The sequence below is a fragment of the Pollachius pollachius genome (assembly GCF_949987615.1).
Source record: "Pollachius pollachius genome assembly, chromosome: 4".
Classification (NCBI taxonomy): domain Eukaryota; kingdom Metazoa; phylum Chordata; class Actinopteri; order Gadiformes; family Gadidae; genus Pollachius; species Pollachius pollachius.
Window position 1 is genome coordinate 4,461,348 of NC_136937.1, and position 25,156 is coordinate 4,486,503.

At 48.6% G+C, this 25,156-nt stretch overlaps 1 protein-coding gene across 2 annotated transcripts in view; it reads left to right on the top strand.

Moving 5' to 3' along the window:
- LOC307074087 (serine/threonine-protein phosphatase 6 regulatory subunit 2-like) overlaps positions 1 to 25,156 on the top strand; it is a 28,733-nt gene that overhangs the window by 606 nt on the left and 2,971 nt on the right. The window contains exons 2-23 of one of the 2 annotated variants that reach the window (XM_079734090.1): positions 4,897 to 5,066; positions 5,603 to 5,869; positions 6,698 to 6,884; positions 10,450 to 10,587; positions 11,296 to 11,361; positions 11,645 to 11,757; positions 13,294 to 13,407; positions 14,767 to 14,893; positions 15,278 to 15,430; positions 15,851 to 16,078; positions 16,631 to 16,695; positions 16,849 to 16,964; positions 17,480 to 17,625; positions 18,424 to 18,504; positions 19,024 to 19,121; positions 19,517 to 19,574; positions 19,762 to 19,889; positions 20,430 to 20,593; positions 22,118 to 22,268; positions 23,312 to 23,415; positions 24,166 to 24,298; positions 24,418 to 24,516. In XM_079734090.1, the coding sequence (XP_079590216.1) occupies positions 5,643 to 5,869; positions 6,698 to 6,884; positions 10,450 to 10,587; positions 11,296 to 11,361; positions 11,645 to 11,757; positions 13,294 to 13,407; positions 14,767 to 14,893; positions 15,278 to 15,430; positions 15,851 to 16,078; positions 16,631 to 16,695; positions 16,849 to 16,964; positions 17,480 to 17,625; positions 18,424 to 18,504; positions 19,024 to 19,121; positions 19,517 to 19,574; positions 19,762 to 19,889; positions 20,430 to 20,593; positions 22,118 to 22,268; positions 23,312 to 23,415; positions 24,166 to 24,298; positions 24,418 to 24,516 (2,696 nt within the window). In that variant the 5' untranslated portion in view covers positions 4,897 to 5,066; positions 5,603 to 5,642. The remainder of the gene's footprint in view (positions 1 to 4,896; positions 5,067 to 5,602; positions 5,870 to 6,697; positions 6,885 to 10,449; positions 10,588 to 11,295; positions 11,362 to 11,644; positions 11,758 to 13,293; positions 13,408 to 14,766; positions 14,894 to 15,277; positions 15,431 to 15,850; positions 16,079 to 16,630; positions 16,696 to 16,848; positions 16,965 to 17,479; positions 17,626 to 18,423; positions 18,505 to 19,023; positions 19,122 to 19,516; positions 19,575 to 19,761; positions 19,890 to 20,429; positions 20,594 to 22,117; positions 22,269 to 23,311; positions 23,416 to 24,165; positions 24,299 to 24,417; positions 24,517 to 25,156) is intronic. The other variant, XM_079734091.1, reaches the window with a different exon arrangement.

Consider the following 25,156-nt stretch of genomic DNA (forward strand, 5'->3'; position numbering starts at 1 on the left):
TGAGTTTGAAAACACTTATTGCCTCATCATCACAAAGTTAAACGTAGTTGTAGAGAACCTAGCCTAACTTAGCGCTGACCAGGTTAACTTAGTTCACCTGCTGGCCTGGTGATATGGTCGCACGCCAGGGTGTTTCGCCTAGTTATTCGCACAGGCTTCCAGGGAGGGGCACATGTATGCTGGCCCGTCCAGTCTGGGTGTTATTCTACGAGCGACTAGCCCCTTGCTGCTCCTGCTACCACCACAGCACCGCTAGCTCATAGCTAACTTCGCTGCCAGAGTCACAGTTCGCCCGTCCAGCGGGGTCTGCTGCCACCTCCTTTTTTAGGCAGCAGCAGCAGCAACATCCACTATAGTGAGACTGACATGTCTGCTGACAACTGGGACGGTGTGCGTGTGGGATGCACTGTGCATTTCAAGTGCAAGTGAACTCCCAGTTTCAGCTCCCCAAGTCAAACCATTAAGAGGTTTAAAATAATGAGTTCTGGGGCTGAAAGTTCGTGCTATTGTCATGGTTAATTACCAAGCCCACTTTGGGATAGTTTTTTCGTGCTTGTCGTTGTGAAGGAGCGTTGAGATGAACGATGTTGTACGTGAAAGGCGCTGTGAGTGTCCTCTCTCGGACACGATGTCGAGTCCACTGCCCCTTTAAGGCCGGACCGCGTTCGTTTGCTCAGGCCAAAGAGTCTCTTAAACTGGACGGTTAGTGTTGCATAATGTCTCTGTGCAATGGCCGAGGCTTAAAGAGTACTTTGTATTTGTGTTTATTGATTTGCTTCGAGGAGTATCAGGACGTTATTCATTGGTTGCTCATCTGGAGTTGGAAGTCAATAGAAATCTGAGCTCCCATCACATCACATGCCAGTCGATGTGCGCACAGCACAGCATGCCAAGGCCACAGCAGATCACTTTACGTGTCTTGTGCTTCTGGACTTGTGTCTTAACCAATACATTACAAAATATAGGAAGGGATGGGTGTAATATATGTGCCATGGTGTGTGTCAAAGTCCAAGTTGTGCAAGGCCAGTAAGCAATGTCTGCTGGGTAAATCTGTACATTATTTGAAAAATGTTGATATTTGATGTTATCTCCCAATGTTTTATTTCAAGAGCCAGTTATGTGTTTCCTCAACATGCATACAGGTTTTCCCAGGAAATGTGTCTGAGCATTTTGAAAGTGTGGAAGACATTCCCATGGAAGACCATCAAAGTATTGCATGCTATTGTGTTATTAAAGAAGCAGTTAAACAACATTTAATTTGCCTGATTACAAAACACTTTATGGTGTTTGCAGGGTTTGTTGAAAAATGGAGGAAGTTTTTCAATTTCCTACATGGCCGTACTTCCATAATCACAGTTGAACATTACATAAACTCTTCCCTGGGCCTCTCTTTAGAATGAGCACATACAACCATTTTACCACCACCTTAGCAGCAGGTGCTCCTGAGCCACCATAGTTACCAAGTGAGCAAACCTTTACAAACTTGAATAGTGACACAACAATTTAAAATGTATTGAAATGGCCTATGCGTTTCATAGTTGTATGGTGTTGTTATTCTGTCTGCTTTGCTTTTCAAATGAATCAGCCAGTAATGAGGTAGATCGCGTCGCTGGAAGCGGAAGATGTGGTGACAACACTTGATAAAGTTTGAGGGCAGTTAGCACTCAGAGCACGCTTGTGGTTTTGTATCTGATGTGAAGCAGTTAAACCTATGGTAACTATTTTAGTTTCAGTGCTGTACTCCTTTTGGCCAAGGAAAGTTGCAAGCTTTTGCATGGCCTGTGATCTTCTCTTGGAGTCATGCCGCAAAGCCGTGGAGCTATATAGGTCTAGATGTAGCGATAGTGGTATGTTAAGAGTGCTCCACGGTAACTGTTGCCTAGTGGCTCTAGGCACCCAAAACATGTTGTGGTCTCTGGACGTGCTCTCCCCACCCCCACCACCACTCTCGGCTAGACTACTTTCACCTTACCCTAACATGGTGGCACACACTTTAATCTTTGCTCGACACAATCTGGTTTGGTGAGACTATGTCCAGAAACTTTCCTCAGTAGTTGTGGATTGTTCCAAACGTATACTGTTGTTTACTTAATGTTTTTAATCTAAATATGTTTGAGATAATAAACATCATGGCTCCAATTATAGGCGGTCTGAAGTCATTGGCAGTTTGGCCCCCACACGTGGGTACCTGGGGCCCTTTAAGCGTTGGCACGGGCCCCCCAACGAGACTAGATCCTCGCTTGGATCCATCTCCTAAGAATGTTGTGATCGAGGTCACACTGTGCTCCTCGTGGTATAGGCTACTCGAGTCATCGTATTTACCAAGCTAATAACCACTGCTGTAACCACTGCTTATTAGGGTTACGGGTGGTTCATCATGAATACTAACATGTAACTTACCCATATTAACTGATTTATTTAATATGTTGCTAATGTGTCCCAAGTAGAAGATAGTTGGATAGATACCTCATTAAACCCGAAGGAAATGTGTGAATTACGCTAGTGATTGCTAGATAGTGTTTCCGAAAAAGAACTTGATGAGGCAGCTGCCCACCTACAACAATGGCTCCAGGCCAGCGTATTAGTGGAAGTGGCCGCTGCCGACTCGGTCCCATGTTACTTTGCGTACGGATCACAAGCCGTGATCTGGCTTTGGGGTTTATGTTTGCTACTTGTCAGGACGGGTTAGGTGATAATGCCAGGGGGCAAGTCCCTGCATGGGTGCAGCACTGCAGGGTGTCATTTACCTCATTCATAAAACCAGCTTTCTATGAAGGCTCAACAGATGAGCTGGAGGTGGAACTGGCAGGGCCAAAGATTAAGCTAAGCCAACGCATAAGAGCCTCATTCATACCAGTCAGTCTGTTAGGTTTCGACTTTGTTTGTTATGCTTACCCCGAGTACATCTGCTAATTGATTATGGGTAGCAATCGTGAGTTAGTGAGGAATATCAATGCTAGTTCCCCTCTCCAGACCGCACTGACGGAGGTCCGGACTGGTAGTCTGAGGAAGTAGCCTAATTGAAACCCGAAGCCTGATCTGAGTTGGCATAATCCAGCATGGTCTGTGTGTACTTTCGGTTCCGTAAGGGTTGGTTACCGCTTCGGCTGGATTTAACCCACAGGGGCCTAATTTGCTTCTGCCACCAGATTAGTTTGAGTCTTGTTGGCACATTGTAATCATCGTCAAAAAGTCATCAAACTTTATTTACTTTCGTTTCGTTTTTTCGTCTTTCAATCTGGAAGTAAGTATCATGGGAAAGCCATACTAAAGTGTGGCGCCAAACGCAGTCTCTCCTCGGGACATCTGGTGCCAGGCAAACTTGTTAATTGTAATAGCAGGGACAGAGCCACAACCGGTGAGTACTGTTGCAGGTTCTAATGAGGTAATTAGGCTGAAGGAGAAACTTCAGAAAATACATTGCTACTTGATTCACGACAGACGTGGGAAAACGTCAGGCTTAACATGACAACTGGTGGTGTATGCTTTTAGTTATACATGCATTTTTTTATAATACTTGTTAACAGCTTTATTCATATTTCTAATGTTCAGTAACACCATTTATATTACGTTCTTAATGTAACTCCATCTACATGTTTTGCGTTCTGCTGTTTATTGAAATCAGAATATTGCCGGCTTAACATCACATGTGGACTAATAACTAAAGTTAAGAGTAGAGAGTTGACAGCCTTCTTCGCATGGGGCCTCATTAACCCGTGGGGCTCCCTGGTAATCCCTCTACAACCTTACACACTACACAATACACACAACACACTACACACCTCTCACTTTACGACACACAGGTTCCTGGGCGCACCTAATTGGTCGATAAGGCTCAGACGTGAGACTGCCCAGATGACACGTTGCATCATGAGAAATCTGAGACGGATCATTAGTCTCGTTCTAAGTCGACTCTGGAAGGCCAACCCCGGAACATGCATCCCAGCAGCACGGGGGTGTGACAGGAAAACAGGGCTTTACAATGCAAGACTGTTTGGCGACTTCATTGAACCTTGAAATGTGGCTCTGTTTGGCTAGCTACAGTGAAGAGTGCGTGCTGAATCAAAACTTTGTACTCACATTGTACTGAGTCAATAAAATGGAAGTCGTTAGTTTTAATGCTTTTCTTTTCTTCCGAATATCTCCCTGCCAGGGACCAAAGAACGAGACTCCCCCACTTCTATTTTACTTTGACGACTCGTGAAAGGACTGAAAACAACAATGCTTTTCCTCAACTCACGCCTGTGGGGAACGGAGTCACTTTGTCCTGGTTTTCAATCGAGCCGTTTATCATGAATCGCAGAGTAGAACGTACATACCTATGAATACAATGTGAACTCACACCCCTCACCTTCTCCCGAAACCCTTTCAGAGTGTTTTAGGGAGTGTTTGCAGGGGGAAAAACAACTTTCGATGACGTGACCCACCTGTAGGATCGTGAAGGAAATAGTATACTGTAATCTACTTCTAACGAACTTAAATACAGTATGCGTCCTTTAAACTAGCTACTAATGCAATACAAATGACCCGTACTGTGTACAAGGCATATAATAATAAGTAATATTTTCAAAAAGTTTTACTAAGACCTTACTAAGATTGTATTTAGGGCATTTTAGCAGACGCTCTCTATCCAAAGCATTACAACGGTTCTCCCACGCTGACGGCGGAGTCAACCATGCAAGCTGACCGCCAGCCTTTATGATCAGTCAGGGTGAGGCGTCTTGCTCAGGGGCACCTCGACACCCGGCTAGGAGGAGCCTGAGAATCTAACCAGCATCCTTACGGTTAAAAGTCCAACCCGTTCAGTCTCCTACTGGGAGCCACCCTTGGATCGCGAGCCGGAGTTTGAAGACCACAACCCTAGGGTAACAGCCTCTTCCCCTATCTCCACCCCAGGTTATGGTGAGCCCTGGGTCGAGTCGTCTTCTAACGAGGCCTACGTTCTGAGCGGAGCCCCATGCTGATAAATGCCGGGCCTCGCCACACTCTCTGCCGTCTGCACAAACACCGATGCCTGCCTGCCCGCGCGGGAGGTGTGAATAAAGATACCCACGTTTCAGCCACTGGTACGTAGAGCCGCACTCACAAGAACCACATGTTGACCCAGTCTTCATCAGGGCGAAATGGTACCTGGACCGAAGCCCCCCCCCCCCCTCATACCTCAACATGTTATTTGTGTCTTCACTGTGTCGAAAGGTTGTATTTTTTTTCTTTTGTGTTCTTTACTTTTTTGACGAGGACCTTGAGCGTTGAACGCGCGCGCTGAAAAGGTTTTGTCTACACGGCACTCCAGATTTTTCGTCTTATTTTCCGCAAGGCTGTAGACGCTGGTCTGCGTGGGCTAATTGAGTCAGACTGTTGAGACACAAACACACACACACACACACACACACACACACACACAGCCTAACGTCTCGACTGGGCCTCCTCATTTAGCTTTGCCGCAGCTGGAGCTAACTAACAGCTTTTTCAAATCGTTGTAGTGGATGACGGGAGCGATGGCGGCGGCAGGCTACTCCCCGGTCGAAAAACAACCCTATGAATCAACTCTTAAGTCCAACCTTTCCTCCCCCCCCCCCGCCCCGGATGTGACCCCCCTCAGGGCCGTGCCCCCCGTCCCGGCGGCCACCACCACCGCCACCATGTTCTGGAAGTTCGACCTGCACACCACCTCCCACATCGACCAGCTGCTGGACCGGGAGGACGTGGCGCTGCGGGAGCTGATGGAGGAGGACGACGTGCTGCAGGAGTGCAAGGCCCAGAACCGCCGGCTGCTGCTCTTCCTCTCCCAGGACCACTGCATGCAGGAGCTAGTGCAGCTCATCACCACCGAGCCGCCCGTCGACCTGGAGGAGCGCAGCCGCTTCAAGTGAGTCAGCGTCGGGGGGAGGGGGGGGGGGGGGTCCTCTGGGGAGGGCGATCTCTGACCCGCGATCGTCTTACGTCTCTCGACCCGGGATGGTGGGAGCCTCTAGTCGTGTGGGGGGGGGGCGATTGTGTTTACACGTGTTTTGTTCGTCAACGGCAACACGGGAGATTGCATTTGAACAGGAAACGGCGTCATAACTTTTGGGTTAGATGTGTCTGTCATTCATTCATTCATTCATTCATTCATTCATTCATTCATTCTGTCCATGAACTATAAAAAATGTGATCGCATTTGAACGGCCAAACGCCTTTCACTTGTTGTGTGTTAGTCGTAAATGACACAACGTTTTAACCATGGTGGTGATTTTAAGCTTCCCTTCGAGGCCCAAACAGCGCCATGAACGCATATCCTTGTAAGGATGCCAAATCGTAACTTAAACCACACAACTCTTGGCATGTTAATTCCGTGATCTTCCAGTTTAACTAGTTTACGTAATTGTGGGCCGGAATTCTGAGGATGTACCCTCATTGAAAACCGAAGCCTGTTGATGACTTTGCATAATCCAGCATTGTCTGTGTGTACAGCATTTCTCTCAAAAGAACCTAAATGTTCAAATATAAAATAATGTAACAATATGTATCCAGCTGTTCAATTTCTATAAAACATTTTAAGAATAAAATAAATATGCAAAAAAAAAAAGAATAGTAGTTTAGGGTTAGGACAAACGTGTCCTTTTTAGGAAGTCTTCTAAAGACATGCCATCTACTCTCTGTGGTTTGGCAGCAGCCGTGCTTGTGTCACTGTTCTCGCTCGGCGGTCTCCCCGCAGGTTCCCGAACATCGCCTGTGAGCTCCTCACCGCCGACGTGTCGATCATCAACGACAAGCTGGGCGGGGACGAGTCTCTCCTGGAGATGCTCTACCACTTCCTGGAGCAGGGTCAGCCCCTTAACCCCCTATTGGCCAGCTTCTTCAGCAAGACCATCGGTAACCTCATTGCCAGGAAAACAGAACAGGTAAGGGTGGCGTGAGGAAAACGCTTCAGCGGCCAACTGCCTTTATCCTACCTTTCCGTTTGCCTCTCGTCTGACCTGTTCGGCAGAAAGGTTGAATTGAATCACACCGTAAAGACCACTGCCAGTTACACAGTAGTGTGCACGTTCTGCGCTTGCGTCAGATGCAGATGCTAGTCTCGTGGTGCTAATCTCGTGGCGCTAGTCCGCCCCTCCCACACACTGTGCTGATCTCTGGTTGTGTGCTAGCAGCACACAACCAATCAGAGGCCAGGAGCCAATCAGAGGCCAGGAGCCAATCAGAGGCCAGGAGCCAATCAGAGGCCAGGAGCCAATCAGAGGCCAGGAGCCAATCAGAGGCCAGGAGCCAATCAGGCTGCGCGATTAATCGAATTTCGATCACGATTTTGATTTTAGCGTCAAACGATCACAAAGCTAACATAATCGAATTTTCGTATATTATTATTATGATTATTTTTATTTTTTTCTTAACCACTCAATCGTCAAATCCCGCCGGCGGGCAAGGTTTAGTTACACCACCCCTTCCCTCCAACATGCTGGGTCAATTTTTGGCATCATAAGGTTGAGGGATATAGTCAAGTCATACACCGTTTGAAAGCTTAGAATCTCAGGAATATCATCCAATGTCAACCATTCGGTGGAATAAATATGTTTAGCGAATATACAGGGGTTGACACTTAGGTCTCAAAAGCACTTGCCCATCGGGCAAGTACAGGTCATGTTCAACTTGCCCGAATGTGATGTTCACTTGCCCAAATTATAATCAGAATCGTGAACGGGCCTCTTTTTGCCAGGCACCCGGCCTGGTTTTGGGGGGCTCAGAAAACTCATCCTAGCTCAGACTGAAGCTGAATGTTAGCTTCCACAATTGTTGTTTAAAAAATAACAAACTTCTTTGTTTGCTTATTAATCGAACGGTCACATCGTGCCATGAAGTGATTTCAGTCCACCGTTGCAATCTATTAAAGCTATCGCACAGTTATATGTAGACCTGCATGATTTTATGCAAATGTACATAACTAAATGTCAGAGGTAGTAGCAAAGATATGTCTTTTTTAACTTTCACGTTTCTTGTAGCTCTAACTGAATAATCACAATCGCGTTTCTAGTAGTGTTGTCAGTCACGATACTGGATTTTCTAACTTCGATACTATACCCGGAAAAATATTGATATTCTATACCATTTTCGATATCAGGGGAAAAGTTTTTTTCAGGAAAGAACGTACCCAAAGTAAATAGAGTATATCTCCGCAACTGCAAGGGCGATAAAGTCATCTTTGTGCCAAAAGAAAGATTGTTGTGCAAGGGAAATATTCAATGGGGATAATACTTGGTTAAAGTGAATAAAGCCATGGAGCACAGCATAAGTGGAAAATAACATTTCCACCTGAAATAATTATCAGTTGGTCGTTATCAGTTGGGAGCGCTGTCTTACTATAAGACACAAATAAAGGTAAATATCTTACAATTTTGATACTTGACACCTGTATTTAAAGTTCAGGGCAAATATAATCGAATGCACCAAGCCAAACCCTCGCAAATACACATATGGCCACTAGATTGCGCTGAAGAACATGTTTTCTGATTGAAGGCAATTTACCTTTTTCTTAAGAAACCTTCTCTTAGTCATTGATTGTAAACACCATGTTTAATTGCAAAATTTGGCCCAGACACTGGATTATCTGTTTATGGTGGTTTTATGCGATCAGAATCAACTTTGTGGACAAAAATCACAAAGGTAAAACTTCATTTTTGGTTGTTAAAAGAAAAGGGGACGTTTCTTCTTAAGTTGTTATATGCGAGTTTTAGTCACAGAATGATATGGTTTGGACTGTTGTAATAAGTGGAGGCTCAGCTTTCATATAATATATAGTTTGTGAGGGTCCAATTTCGTGAAAAAGATCACTATTGCTGTGCATGTGCACAGTTATGAAACCCAAAACCGTGTTCTTGCATATGACTTTCCTTGGTAATTTGCCTCAATCCAAAGTACTTCCAAACCGCACTCCTCCATCACTACTCCATTTTCCTTCTACCTAAACCGGTCGCGGAGGCGCTGCACTTGAGATGCTAGCTGTGTTGGCTAACCTTTAGCTAACACCGTCGAATCACTGCCAGAGACCGCACTGCGAGTGAGTGACAGAAGGCGGGGCTATATTGGCGCTGAAGCGATGCGTGTCTGTCAACTCGCTGTCCGAGAGAAGAGAAGACAGCGCCCTGATCAATTGCAAATACTTCTATTTTGTGTGATTTTGCGGAACAAAAGGTTGTTCTGCAGTTTCTAAAAACACTTGAATAAATAGCCTTTATATTAGCATCCACCCAAAATCCACTTGCCCGTTCGGGCAATCAGAAATCAATCTCAACTTGCCCAATTATTACTTTTAGTTGCCCCGGGCAAGCGGGCAACCGTTAATGTCGAGGCCTGATATAGATCAAATATATCCTAGTGTCTTAGGTCAAAATAGCCCCCCCTCACACTCCCCCTCCCCTGGTGCATTCTTACTTTATCGTCTTTGTGGATATCCTTAGCAATGAGTTGATACTTCATGTTGGGTCTTGAAATGTTCATAAGAGTCCACAGAAATCGAATATCGATATTATTTGAGTCTAATTACATTGTGTATATGCACAAGCCATCTCATACAAAGCAGCCGAAAAATTGAAAACTGAAACACTGCAATGTTTTTTTTGTAGAAAACTGCGATTTAGGGTATGAATTCCGCTATTGTCGTCTGATTCATGGTATCCACTGTGTTCGCCAGGATCTCAAGATGACGTAGAGCCCTCACATATATCTGTAAGACCAATACTTCCTTGTAAACAAGCCTTACAAGCCAATGAGGCGATCACTATCAAAACGGGGCATTTTCTAAGTACAAATAATAGCCAAAACACTTTGTTTGAGCTTTTTTTTGTCAAAATTGCATAGGCGGAATAGCTATAAAATAGATTTTTGTGTGATTATGCCTGTCTCATTACATATCAGAACATCTGGTATGCTATCTAAATGGTTCACAAGAAAGCCCAGAGGGTAACCTTTCATTTGAGACCAAGATTATGCTTCTACATGTTTGGGTTCACTTTTGTTTACAGTATGCATTTTGGATGGCCAAAGGGCTTTTTTGGAGTCTCCAAAAGGACCCTGATCAAAACGAATGGACATATCATTACATAAAAGGAGCTGGAGACTTTATATTTTATGCTTTGTTGATTTGCTTGTACACAAAGCATCGCAAGACCTAGGGCTAGGGCTCAGTAGTGTTTCCAAGGGATATGGAGTTACCCAGGGTAGTACAATCAGCTTGGTTTTAGAGGTTTGTGTAACCGGCTGGAAGGAAAAACAATATTGTAGCCTTCCCAGCACTGTGTCAGTACATGATACAGTTATTCTGATAATGTCATACAATTCTCCAGGTTCTCAGCTTTCCAAAGAGATCAAGCATGTGATTAGAGGTATTAGAGGTCATTAGAGTTCATTAGAGGTCATACCATGAAGGAGCAGTGCTCTCTAGAGTATTGACGGATTCAAACTTTTCCTTGCAAGGTAATTTCCTTCTTGAGGAAAAAAGAAGGCTTCATCGGCCTGGTGCTGAATCACATCGACGCGTCGGCCATGATGGATCTACTGCTGCGCCTCATCAGCTGCGTAGAGCCCGCCCCCTTGAGGCAGGAGGTCCTCGTGGTGAGTGCTCTCTCACTGACTCCCACTGTCACTGACTCTCTCTCTGTCACTGACTCTCTCTCTTTCACTGACTCTCTCTGTCACTGACTCTCTCTCACTCTCTCTCTCTGTCACTGACTCTCTCTCTGTCACTCTCTCTCTCTGTCAGGGACTCTCTTTCTCTCTTTGTCTCTGACTCTCCCTCTCTGTCTCTGACTCTCTCTCTGTGTCGCTGACTCTCTCTTTCTGTCGCTGACTCTCTCTCTGTCGCTGACTCTCTCTCTGTCACTGACTCTCTCTCACTCTCTCTCTCTGTCAGGGACTCTCTCTTTCTCTCTCTCTCTCTGCCTCTGACTCTCTCTCTGTTGCTGACTCTTTTGCTGACGCTCTCTCTGTTGCTGACTCTCTTTGTCGCTGTCTCTCTCTTTGTTGCTGACGCTCTCTTTGTCGCTGTCTCTCTCTTTGCTGCTGACACTCTCTCTGTTGCTGACTCTCTCTTTGTCGCTGTCTCTCTCTTTGTTGCTGACTCTCGCTGACTCTCTGTCACTGACTCTCTCTGTCAAAGGCTCTTTCTGTCTTTCTTTTGGCCTGTCTCTCTCTCTGCCTCGCTCTCTAACTCTCTGTCTGCCTATCTGCGGCTCTGTTGCTCTGTCTGTCCCTTTCTCCCTCCCACCTGTCTAATTGTATGGCGCTGACTCTGTCTCTAACGATGTCTTTATCCTCTGCTAGTGGCTGAATGAGGAGAAGCTGATCCAGAGGCTCATAGAGCTTATCTATACGGGCAAAGATGAGGAGGTGAGTGGTGGTCAGGGGTGCTCATATCGCGCCCTTCCCCATTGATATAAAACCAATAGATTAGTATCATCCTGCATTGTAATTAAAATGTCTCTTTGCACGAAAATATATTGGGGTCTTTGGGAAAGGTAGGTTGAAGAGTCTCGGATATATATATATATATATATAGTAAAATACACTGTACATACTACTTCCTATGTTGTACTCGCCATAAATTCAGACGCAAATGATGGAGGTGCCGGTCCTAACGACTTCATTCCTTCCATGTTCCCCCCTCCTCCAGAGACAATCGAACGCGTCCCAGACACTCTGCGACATCATCCGCCTTAGCAGAGACCAGGCCAATCAGATGCAGGAGAGCGTCGAACCCGACCCGCTCCTGGCCGTGCTGGAGTCGTAAGTGACGGCGGGGCCACGCCCTCTGTCTGTCTGTCTCGCTTGCTATCTCTGTTCCACTCTATCTTCCTGTCTGTTTGTCAGTCTTTGTCTGTCTCACTTGCTAACTCTGTCCCTCTCGCTATTTCTGTCTGTCTGTCTGTCTGTCTGTCTGTCCCACTTTCGCTTTCTGTCTGTTTGGCAGTCTTTCTATCTGTCTCTCGCTTGCTAGCTCTGTTCCACTCTCTTCCTGTCTGTCAGTCTTTGGTTGTTCCTTGTTTTAATTTTAAGTCTGTCTCATTGCTCTTTGTGGCTCTTTCTCTGTCGCGCTCTCTCTCCCTGTTTTCCCATCATTGTTGGTCAAAGAGATTTATGTGGTTTTTGATGTTGGTCCGGTGTTGAGTGAGAGCGTTATAGCCACATTGAAATGTTCTGCAATGTAACCTTATGGGGCAATATCCCCGACGATGTACTGCCTGTGAAAGGGCTTGTTTTGTCCACTGACAGGCTCGGACCGTTATCATAAGTGTCTGTAAACATGAGGGAATGAATCCATCCCTACAGGGAAATAGAAATGTTACTGTGCCAAAACCAAGTCTTGCTCATTAAGAAGTCCTGCTGCTCTGAAATCTCACGAGAGTTGTCTTGGAGTAACGGAGGCGTGAGTGAGAGTTGGAGAGAGGAGTGCTGGCAGCAGTTTGTTCTGTTGGGATGTCAGAATGCTCAGTGTAGTGTCATCTAAAAAAGTTGGGTGGAGGAGGGTTGAGATTGTAATGACAAAGGGGACACTTTCTGCCACGGTTCGAATCTTCGAAGTGCAAGATTTCAGAGCGAGACCTCTTCTTGAGCGAGACTTGGTTAGACAGACATGCAAGATCAAGCGACAGGTAAAGAAAAACATATTAATTCTCTGTAGGGATCCTTTCCATAATGTTGTCAGACGCTTGTAATACAATCTGAGACGCTCAGCGGCTGAAACAAGCCCTTTTAGAGGGCAACACTGGATAGACGTTCATAAAAACCTGACGGACAAATGAAAGCGCTGTATCTAGCGAAGTGGAGTACAAACTTTTAAGTGGAATAACGACCTGAAGGTGATGTCCTGACATTAGATGTGTATATTATTTGTTATTATTTTACGCACTTATTCGTGCGTCCTTGCACTTAGAAATAGTACTTGGCATTGTGTAGCATCTTATCCTCGCTATCTTTGTTGTATATGGGAATGGGTTAACCAAGCGATTGCTTGGCACTTGTTTCTATGAACATCCTTAATGGAGAGAGAGAGAGAGAGAGAGAGAGAGAGAGAGAGAGAGAGAGAGAGAGAGAGAGAGAGAGAGAGAGAGAGAGAGAGAGAGAGAGAGAGAGAGAGAGAGAGAGAGAGAGAGAGAGAGAGAGAGAGAGAGAGAGAGAGAGAGAGAGAGAGAGAGAGACGTTTTGGATAAAAGTGTCTTGTATGCCCTGAATGTTAATGTCAGCATATCCCTTCATGCTTCATCGCTGTCATACGAGTCTTGTCCGTGAGCCACGGTCTTACCCCCTGCACCTTCTCCCCAGGCAGGACAGCGTGGCCGGGCTCCTCAGGTCCATGTTCGAGGGCGACCGCACCGAGGCGGCCATCGTCAACGGAACTCAAGTGCTCCTTACCTTGCTGGAGACCAGGAGGTCCGGGTAGGTCTGACGCTGCTGGGACCGGGGCTTTGGGATCGAGTAGTAGTTCGGGAGGCGTGGCGGGTGGACTGGTAACCGGAAGGTTGCCGGTTCGAGTCCCCGGCTCCTCCTAGCAGAGTGTCGAGGTGTCCCTGAGCGGAGACGCCTCACCCTGACTTGCTCCCGACAAGCTGGCTGTCGCCATGTGTGGCCGACACCGCCGTCGGGTGTGTGTGTACGTGCTTGTGAATGGTCGTAAGTCACTTTGGCAAAAGTCATTTGCGAAATTTCCCTGCGTATAAGCCGCTCAGTGTTCGGGTTCTGTTGGTTTCTAGGACATCAAACAAAGCTGCAATCTGATCAGACGCGTTAACCGAAGGGGTCAGTGTGAGCTGGGTCAAAGTCGGTCGTGGTTGGACTTTGAGAGCAGTGTCCGTTACGCCCAGCACACCGCCGACACCTCTGTGTGAACACGTCGGTAACGCCGGCAACAGCGATGCTCAATGCTCATCTGCTTTAGAGAGAGTGGTAGGAGGGAGGGCGAGAGGGAGAGGGAGACTGTCTTGTGACTATAGGGTCAAAGGGACAACCCCGACCTCTATGGAAACATTGCGTCAGGTTGCGTTGAAACCGCACTCGCCACCCGCTGTGAAGGGCTGCCAAAAGACAAACAGACGACGAAACAGGCCAGATCGTGCTCCTGTCATTCAATTTTCAAATCAATTGATGTTTATTTAGGCCTTAATCCCAGTTACAGTCTCAAAGGCTTAACACGCCGTATATTTATGACACCGTGCTGACCCTAGCCCACGGGCTACAGGGCGAGGAACAACTCCCTTAATAAGCAAGGAGGAAATCTAGAGAAGGAACACAGAGTTGGGGATCCCTCCTTCCACGGATGATCAGGAGGGAAACTGGGGGTTCATCGTAGACATACAGAGTAATACCAGCAAACATTTTAAGAAGATTAATTTAAGAAATATAATTTTGGTTGATGATTCAAATGTTCATAACAGCCTATCAATAGAAAACCAGAATCCTATCAATGAACATTGGTGCGTTCCACTGTAACTGGGGAGTCGGCATTTCCCGTGTGTATATCTCACGACAGCGTTCGCGGTAGTGAAAGCTGTAGTTACTATACTGTTCATTAGCAATTCTGTCATATAAATGTGGTATATCAGTCGTACACACAGTACTGTCCGACGTCTATCTTGGGACATGTTACGTTGTTAAGTAACGTCGGGCTAAGTAACGCATCAACCGGTAGTGCTGATAATGACTAACCTGGCCAGAAGTGCTATTGACTTCCGATGTGAACGCAGCGTAGCATTTGTCGGAAAACCGTTGAACAACCGATGACGTTCTTGTTTCCCGCAGGTTGGAAGGGCTGATGGAGCTCTACTCTCAGGGTTACGAAAGGTCTTACACTGTCAACAGCAGTATTTTACACGCCATTGAGCCCCATCTAAAGGACTTCCACCAGCTTCTCCTGGATCCCCCCAAGGTAAGCCCCCCCCCCCCCCACACCCCCTCTCGAGGTCGGCCAATCAGGAGCTCTCACCGCCCCCGACTTCCTGCACACACCCACCCAGACTCCTTTAAGGCTGTTGATTAGATCGTCGCGCAATTTGAAGAACACGCTAATGACCGAAAGAGCTTTTTCCTAGCGTCAATAAAGATTAGCTTACGTTTTAATGGAACGCCTGCAGACTCTTGCGCCTCTTTATCGGAACACAAATCGCCTTTCGTTCAGACACATCTTGTGTCTCTAGTGGTTGACCTTGCCATTAGCGAGTGTACCGTGCGCGTTCACGACATCCGGTCGAGTCCTCGTGCGTCAGGTGACTGCCGCTCAACGCTAAAGCGCCCCTTTTTCGCCCCGCAACAGAAAAGTGCAATATTGACGACGGTGGGCCTCCTGGAGGAGCCCCTGGGGAACGCCCGGCTCCACGTAGCGCGTCTGGTGGCCGCCCTGCTGCAGACCAGCTGCCCCAGCGTCTGCATGGAGCTCTGTCGGCTGTCCTCCATGGACCTACTACTGGTACGCCCTGTCTGTCTGTCTGTCTGTGTCTGGCTGGCTGGCTGGCTGGCTGGCTGGCTGGCTGGCTGGCTGGCTGTTTCTCGCTGGCTGTTTCTCTCGGTCTGTTTCTTTCTCTCTCTCCGTCTGTTTCTTTGTTTGTTTCTCTGTCTGTTCCTGTCTCTCATTGTTTCTCCCTCACCCGCTCTCTCCTCAAGCTTGTTTTGCTCTGTCTTTTCGTCTCCCTCTTGCTATCTCTGTTTCACTCTTTCTGTCTCCTTATCAGTGTTCTTGTTTGTCTCATGCTTCTTTTGTTACTCTCATTGCCCTCTGTGACGCTCTCTCTCCGTCAGTCCTTGTCTGTATCAGGCAGGGAAGCACTGACCCCTGATACACAAATAGATAAGATAGATAAACTTTCTCTCCCCGCCTCCCTCCCTCCAGGATCTATTCTTCAAGTATTCCTGGAACAACTTTTTGCACTTCCAAGTGGAGCTGTGCGTAGCGTCCGTCCTGAACCACCCGTCGGGGGAGGACCGGGCCAACGTGGGCCTGCAGAACCACAGCGAGCCCCCCCCCGCCCTGCCCGAACCCCCGGCCCAGGAGGAGGGAGGGGAGCCGGCCAAGCCTGCCGACCCCGAGGGCTCCATCCACAGCACACTGGTGTCCCATGTAGGTGCCCCCACCCCCCACTGCCTACTCCTCCTCCTCCATCACCAGAACCCCTCCATGGAGCCGCCATTTTGTTATTTGTTAATATAAGAGTTAGATTTCAGGGGTCGATAATAACTGAGTTTTAGCATCGTAGCATAATTGCTGTAAAAGTCGTATTTTAAAGTTCCTCATGTATTTGGCGTCAAACACGCCGAAGTCAAATAGAGGACTTAGGAAGATGGTGATTATGGAATGTAACAATCACTCTGATTGGCTTACGATATAGCCAATGAGGCACAGTTAATCAGCAGCGTTAGGAGGGTAGAATTACGTTAGATATCACAATTTGGCCAGAATATGACTTAAGCAATTATGTTCTGAGGCTAATGATATTAATTTTTCGTGTGAAACAGATCGCTGTTGATGACTTAAAATCCGGATTTTAAAACGTTTTTGTTCAGTATCTGTATGGGCAGCCTATGGATATCTGTACAGGCTAAGGGAGCGATTATCAGCGCGTTCCCGTGAGAAGGAATGTTGAAAGTAATCCCGGTTTCTTCGCTCCCCCAGCTCTTCCAGACGTGTCGGTTGGTGCAGAGGATTCTGGAAGCCTGGGAGCAGAATGATAAAATACAGTAAGACGCTCCTCTGAAGTTCTTTAGAAGGTTCCCTGATGTAATGAGAGGAGATGAGTGGGTCTTCATGGGCCTGTGTGTGATCTAAGCCCATTAGATTAGTGTACCGTGCTTTTCCCATAGAATTTTACTGTTGGTGTGTGTCAATCACAGATCCGAGGGCGGAGCAAGGAGAGGGAACATGGGTCACCTGACCAGGATATCCAACATGGTGGTCCAGAATCTGGAGAAGGGCCCGGTCCAGATCCAGATGGCCGACCTCATCAAAGGTAGGCGGATACGCCACGATCACAAAGCCGTCGCAACACCTCAAAGCACTTTCAAATTGGCTCTTGGTTCTCCGAACATCCTTACTGTACCGACAGTGATATATTGTTTCTCTCTTCTGACGAATGTACTTATTGTAAGTCGCTTTGGACAAAAGCAAATGTAGGCCGCCCTGGTGGCTCACCCGGTAGAGCTCGTACCATGTAGGCTCAGTCCTGAAAGCAGAGGCCCGGGTTAGAATCCTGGCCGGGGTCATTTGCTGCATATCCCCCCCTCTATCTCCCATAGCTTCCTCTCTATCTCACTCTATAATAAAACATACAAATGCCCAAAAAAATAAATTAAAAAAATCACCAACGAAATTTGAATGTCAATGCAATTCAGCATTGCTGTAAAACCGTGTATGATTTTAATAAACAAATTTCTATATTTCTCTCTCTCTCTCTCTCTCTCTTTCTCTTTCTCTCTCTCTCTCTCTCCCCCTCCCTCCCTCCCTCCCCCCGGCGTTCTGTCTCAGGAGGTGACTCTGAGTCTGCGTCACTGAGCGCGGAGGCGGCTAGCGTCTCCTGTCCTGCAGAGCTGCCCGACGACTGCAGGGGGCGCTGGGAGAGCTTTGTGGACGGCACCCTGCGGGAGACCAACAGGAGGAACACTGTGGACCTGGTGAGAGAGAGGACCCCTGACCTTTGACCCGCAGTCGACCTGAAATAAACGCAGACTGGTGTTTTAGCTCGGACTTTGTGCGTCGTCCTTGAAACAACTTCTTTACACTCCTTAACTAACTGTGTGTGTGTCTGTCTCCCGCTGTGTGTGTGTCTGTGTGTCTCCCGCTGTCTGTCTGTGTGTGTTTGTGTCTGCCTGTGTCTCTGTTTCTCTCCCTGTGTGTGTGTGTGTGTGTCTTGGTCTGTGTCTCTGTGTGTGTGTGTGTGTGTCTCTCCTTGTGTGTGTCTTGGTCTGTGTCTGTGTGTGTGTGTGTGTGTGTGTGTGTGTGTGTCTCTCTCCCTGTGTGTCTCTGTCTCCCTGTGTGTGTGTGTGTCTTGGTCTGCGTCTGTGTGTGTGTGTGTGTCTCTCTCTCTCCCTGTGTGTCTCTGTCTCCCTGCGTGTGTGTCTTGGTCTGTGTGTGTGTGTGTGTGTGTCTCTCTCTCTCCCTGTGTGTCTGTCTCCCTGTGTGTGTGTGTCTTGGTCTGCGTCTGTGTGTGTGTGTGTGTGTGTGTGTCTCTCTCTCTCCCTGTGTGTCTCTGTCTCCCTGTGTGTGTGTGTCTTGGTCTGTGTGTGTGTGTGTGTGTGTGTCTCTCTCTCTCCCTGTGTGTCTCTGTCTCCCTGTGTGGGTGTCTTGGTCTGTGTGTGTGTGTGTGTGTGTCTCTCTCTCTCTCCCTGTGTGTCTCTGTCTCCCTGTGTGGGTGTCTTGGTCTGTGTGTGTGTGTGTGTGTGTGTGTGTTTTTGTGTGTGTGTGTGTCTCAGGTGAGCACCCACAACATGCACTCCTCCAGCGAGGACGACGACATGGAGAGCCCCTTCCCCAACGACCTCTCGCTCCAGCAGGTAGGAGGCCGGGGTCCCGTCGCCGCGGCAACGTGGGGCTTGGTGGGGGTCGGCGCGGAAACCGGCGCTGTTGGCACGGTCGCCGCGGGGACAACGATGACCGCCATTAATAGTCTTGATTAAAGAAAAAACAACTGTTGAAATGAATTAAAAAATCTGGCTGAATGTTGTTATATCTACAGACATTTCAAGAACGGTTCCGGCCTGAACTAGTTTCCCCTTCTCTGGGGTTTCAACGCCCCTGTTCTGATCATGTGAAGGGCGTGTCTCCTCATTGTCATCAATTTAGACTTGACAACATCCTGATCCCATGACGATGTAGCACCATTCGAAGACCCCAAAGTGATCGTGCGTCATAATGGGCCAGCCCCTCCCAACCACCACCCCCGGTGTAGAGGAGGGGTGGAGGCTGTTAAGGCTGCAGGCCGCACCAGGGGCTTTCGGAGGGTGGGGGGCGGGCAGCGGTTGCGTTGCGTTGGTGTTGTTTTGTAAGTAAGCAGCTGTTACCACCGCCCCCAGGCGTTCTCCGACTACCAGATCCAGCAGATGACCGCCAACTTTGTGGATCAGTTCGGCTTCAACGACGAGGAGTTCAGCGAGCACGACGAGAACATCAAGTACGTCCCCCCCCCCCCGACCGAGGATCGCAGATCTGCTGCCCATGTCTTATAGGGCTCTACGATCAAACGTGCACGTTAACATGGTCGTCGGGCACTCTTACATAGTCGTCGTGCACTATTACATAGTCGTCGTGCACTATTGCATAGTCGTCGTGCACTCTTGCATAGTCGTCGTGCACTCTTGCATAGTCGTCGTGCACTCTTGCATAGTCGTCGTGCACTCTTGCATAGTCGTCGTGCACTATTACATAGTTGTGCACGCTTACATAGTCGTTGTGAACTCTATGGTAATAAGGGATTCAAAAAGAAGGGTGAATGGCTGTCTCTGTATAGTAGTTATATAAAATGTGTTGCCGGTGCATCGTTTAACTCACTTCTCTTCTCTTCCACAGTGCTACGTTTGACCGAATTGCCGAAATCAATTTCAATCTAGATGCTGACGATAATAGTGTAAGTGTTTGAGCCGCTGTGATCCTACATCAGGGGATCATGATCCACGCACATACTGTCATGAATGTTTGTTTTGCCGTGCTTTATACCTTAAGATGTGTATTTGTGGAAAGATGTTTGATTCAACAAAGATGACAACACATTGACAAGAAAATATGCTAAATTCCATGTGTGTGCGTGCCAACAGGCCAACGCGGCCGCGTTCGAGGCGTGCTGTAAAGAGAGGATACGCCAGTTCGACGACGCGGATGAGGAGGAGGACATCTGGGAGGACAAGGAGATCAACTATGCAACGCAAGCAAAGTCCAGAACGAGGTAGGCCCCGCCCCCCTAGGGGTCTGTCACTCAAAGTCCAGAACGAGGTAGGCCCCGGCTCCCAGGGGTCTGTCACTCAAAGTCCAAAACGAGGTAGGTCCCGCCCCCCAGTGGGTCCGTCACTCAAAGTCCAGAACGAGCTAGGCCCAGCCCCCCCCCCCCCAGGGGGTCCACCACTCACCTGTACGGCGCCACAACAATCCACTTATCCGTGTGGAGCCTCTCATTTGGTAACCGCCCACGGCCAAAACGGCCCTGGACGCAATTGGACGGACCTTCAACCAATCACAGCAACGCAACGTGCCATGAAAATGGCCAAACAGTGCTCCCATTGGGTGCTCCTCTGAGTCAGTCATTGGGTTAAACCCGCCCCCAGGGTTAGATAAACGGTGGTGATTGGCCGAACCCAGGCCAGGTCTGCAGAGACTCTGTCTGAACCGGGGGGGCGACGCGACGCGACGCCCAGACCAGAGCACAGGAAACCTGAGCCCACAGACTGATCCAGGATCCACGTGTAACCTTCTTGGGGTTCACCTCCAGGTTCGGGGTGTCCAGCACAACGGAGGGCAGCTCCAGGGGCAGCCTGGAGAACGGGGGCGACCGGGACACGGGCTCCGGGTCCGGCTCGGACGAGGAGGAGGAGGAGGAGGTGGAGGAGGAGGAGTCCACGCAGACGCAGCAGCAGGAGCAGCTCTCAGACGCAGGTAACCCCACCCCCCCAACCCCACCCATTCCAACAACATCACCCCACCCTCCACCAACCCCCCCGAGCCTCTTTCACATCCAATTGTATTTGTATTGCTCTTAACCCCAGGTACAGTCTCAAAGGGCTTCACAGGTTGTATATCTATGACACCCCCCAAGCCCTAACCACTAGAGGGCAAGGAGAAAACTCCTGGTTAGCAAGGAAGAAATCTAGAGAAGGACTGCAGAGCTGGTGCTATAATTGACATACACACATGCATACATGCATACATGCATGCATGCATAATATTCGAACCTGTTATGGCCAGGCCAAGAGGGAGAGACGTCGGAGAACCCGACGCAGTCTAGTCTTCATAATATTGTAATGACCACGGAAGAGGCAGAGAATGAAACTTGATGAGACAGCGATTTATCAGAAACAGGTGATTAAGGGCTATACAAATACAATTTAATTGAATTTAATATTTCTCTTTTCTCTGAATAACGTAAAAGCACAACAGAGAAAGTGCTGTGCGCCGCTCTGTCTGTGCGCATGCGTGCCTCTTTTTCGCGCCGTGACATTATCAGTTATGAATGTGTTTTAGTTTTTTAGTAACTACTTACTAACTTTGAGAAATTGGACGTGAGACCTAGAGTCTCATGGTCATCATGACATACCCCTGAAAAACCAATCCATCCGAGCTGGGCTGAATCTAGCTAACTTACCACAAGCTACGTTAGCTACTGCTAAGTTAGCAGTAGCTAACTTACCAAGTTAGCAAAAGACAAGACAAAACACATTTAATTAACTCAACCCACCGTGATGACAAACTGTGGAGCAGGCACCAGTTCCTTCGTGAGGAGAAAGGAGAATGTCTCTGTGCGACGGCTGTGGGTTTCTCCGTCACATTGAGCTCACCTGCCGGGTACACAATCCGCTCGGCCTCGCGCTGGAGATAGACGTGGGTCACGCGCGACACGCAGTTACACTGAAGATTAACTATATCAGAGTTATCAAGAAATGGCTTTACAAAATAGTTTTCTCTCTCTTTTATTTTCAAATAAACTATCTATCTTAGAGATCTCTGATTCTAGCAGGGTAATCCAAACTACCGAACCGACTTCGATGTGGTGAAAATGGCGGCAGCAGAAAGGTTTTTTTGGAATGACAGAAGCGATTATCCGTACATCCTTTTGACTGACATTCTTAATTTCAATTGAATCATGTTTCTTAGTTTGAAAACATTTCACTAGTTGAGAAGACATAAACACAAAATTCAGAGTTATCCCAACTGTTTCAATAATTTGTAGTCATACTGACAATGAATTAGAAGTTATCATGACTAATGGGCACAACTATTTTTTACAGTGTAGGTTAGCCCGTTCCCCGTACACAACAGAGAAAGCGAGGATAAGATGATACACGATAAGTAAGCCAAGTGCCAAAACAGAGACATGTCCGGACATCAGCTCAAGAAGAAGGCCGGTCTTGACGTTGTGACTCTGATGACTCTTTATGTGTGTGTGTGTGTGTGTGTCCGTAGCTCCGAGCTGGACGGCCAGCTTCGGGGAGGCGGGGGGCCCCACGACGACGTCCCCGTCCCCGGTGGGCTGGGAGGCGGCCGGGGGAAGCCCGGGAGACTCTCAGCAGGGCACCGGCTGGGCCAACTTCACCCAGTTCCAGCCCTTCTGCGGGTGAGCGCCACGCCCCAAGACTGGACGCAGCTAGCGGTCCACTGGAGGGCTGCTTGGGCCTCAGTCCGGTCCAGTGGTCCGGTCCACGACTGTGGACCGGTCTGAGGCCCAAGCAGCTCCAGCTAGAAGGCTTAAGTCCAGTCCGGTAGCAACTCCACTGGACCGGTTACTGGACCGGACTGAGGCTCACGCGCTATTTGCCGAAAGTCTGAATATTTTTTAGATCATCATTTTCTTGGATTTATGTTCTGTTATCATGATTTTGGGCGACAATTTTACGTTGATGTTGCAGACGGTAGAGTTTTCACAACACGCTTGGAAGTTGTACTTAGATTAGAACAGCCCAGTGTGACGGTTCCCCTCTTAATCCAGGGTGTAGACCTGTAGCTAAACTAAGCTAGGTGGAGGGTTCCATGGAGAAGCTAAACTAGGTTAAGGGTTCCATGGAGAAGCTAAGCTAGGTGGAGGGTTCCGTGCAGAAGCTAAGCTAGGTGGAGGGTTCCATGGAGAAGCTAAGCTAGGTGGAGGGTTCCATGGTTCCAAGTGTTCTTCTCACAGTAGTCCGGTAGTCCTTCTATGGTAGAAGGCGTAGACCGTCCAACCCCAGTGTGTGTGTGGTCATGTGTCTGTTGGTCCGGTCGGTGTCAACGTGTCTGTGGGGTGTTAACGTGTCCGTGTGTCCGGTCGGTGTTAACGTGTCCTTGTGTCCGGTCGGTGTTAACGTGTCCGTGTGTCCGGTTGGTGTTAACGTGTCCGTGGGGTGTTAACGTGTCTGTGTGTCCGGTCGGTGTTAACGTGTCCGTGTGTCTGTGGGGTGTCAACGTGTCTGTGGGGTGTTAACGTGTCCGTGGGGTGTTAACGTGTCCGTGGGGTGTTAACGTGTCCGTGTGTCCGGTCGGTTTTAACGTGTCCGTGGGGTGTTAACGTGTCCGTGTGTCCGTGGGGTGTTAATATGTCTGTGGGGTGTTAAGGTGTCCGTGTATCCAGTCGGTGTTAACGTGTCCGTGTGTCGGTCGGTGTTAACGTGTCCGTGTGTCCTGCAGCAGCCAGGCTGGCCCTAGGTGCAGCTCTCCTGTGGACTCGGGAGTCGCAGACAAAGAAGCCAAACACAACCAGGACACGGGCGGGCCTGCTGCTGCTGCCACTGGTGAGGGAGGGAGGGAGGGAGGGAGGGTGGGAGGGAGGGAGGGAGGGTGGGAGGGTGAGAGAGGGTGGGAGTGAGAGGGTGAGGGTGGGAGTGAGGGAGTTAGGGTGGGAGTGAGTGAGTGAGGGTGGGAGTGACGGTGAGAGTGAGTGAGTGAGGGTGGGAGTGAGTGAGTGAGTGAGGGTGGGAGTGAGTGAGTGACGGTGAGAGTGAGTGAGTGAGGGTGTGAGGGTGTGGGTGAGGGTGTGAGTGAGTGGGTGAGGGTGTGTGTGAGTGACGGTGAGAGTGAGTGAGTGAGGGTGTGAGTGAGGGAGTGAGGGTGTGAGTGAGGGTGTGGGTGAGGGTGTGAGTGAGTGGGTGAGGGTGTGAGTGAGTGACGGTGAGAGTGAGTGAGTGAGGGTGTGAGTGAGGGAGTGAGGGTGTGAGTGAGTGGGTGAGGGTGTGAGTGAGTGGGTGAGGGTGTGAGTGAGTGACGGTGAGAGTGAGTGAGGGTGTGGGTGAGTGAGTGAGGGTGTGAGTGAGTGAGGGTGGGAGTGAGGGTGTGAGTGAGTGACGGTGAGAGTGAGTGAGTGAGGGTGTGAGTGAGGGAGTGAGTGAGGGTGTGAGTGAGTGAGTGAGTGAGGGTGTGGGTGAGTGAGTGACGGTGGGTGTGAGTGACTCATGCTTTTGCAGTGCCCCCCTAAAGGTTCCTCTGTCGTTCCGGGGACCACCGGTATGAGTCCGTGACTGACGTGTGTCCGTCTGTCTCTTCAGGAGCGGCGCCAAAGCCCCCCCCCTCCTCCGTCAGCGCGGAGGGCAGCAAGGCGGCGGCGGCGGCGGCGGCGACCGTCGCCATGGCAACGGAAGACGCTGCCGCCCCGACTGACGTGCAGAAAGACCTCAAGAGGTGGGTCCGGCCCCCGGTACCATGGGGGGTCAGGGGTCATGACCCACCCCCCCCCTGACCAAAGTGTGTGTGTGTGTGTGTGTGTGTGTGTGGTGTGTGTGTGTGTGTGTGTGTTGCAGTGAGGAGAGCCCCCTCTCTCTGGAGAAGCTCTCCCTGGCGGACCCCCCTGTGAAGGCCGCTGAGCAGCCGTGTTCTGCCGACGCGCCGGCCGACAGGAAGTAGGTGTTACATTTACATTTACATTTAGGGCATTTAGCAGACGCTTTTATCCAAAGTGACTTACAATGAGTGCATTTGTTACAATAAGTACATTTGTCATAAGAAGTGAAACAATATATCGCTGTTGGTAAAGTAAAGATGTTCATAGAACCAAGTGCAAGTATTACAATCGCTAGGCTAACCCATTCCCCGTGTAAAGCAGCGATAGCAGCTACTGTAGATGCTACAAAATTAAGTACCTTGAATAAGTGCAATGTGCAAGTGCCAGGACGTACAACATTCAATGGTGGCTGTGCATTGGTTTCTATGCAGAGTCGAGGTGAACTCTGAACAGGTGAGTTTTGAGTCTTTTGCGGAAGCTGGTGAGCGACTCTGCGGTCCTGACATCGGTAGGGAGCTCGTTCCACCACTGAGGTCCCAAAACAGAGAAAAGTTGTGGCTTTGTGTCCCACGGCCGCGCTTCAAGCTTTGTCCTTTTTTCGTTTTGACCTTTCATATTTTTTTGTTCGTTTTCTTTTTTTTTTATTATTCAAAAAATACACATTATGACAAGTAACTTCTTTATTTATTTATTTATTTATTTTCTGTAACCTTTTCCGCTTCCGTTCCTTTTCCTTCTATAATTTCTTTCTAATTTCA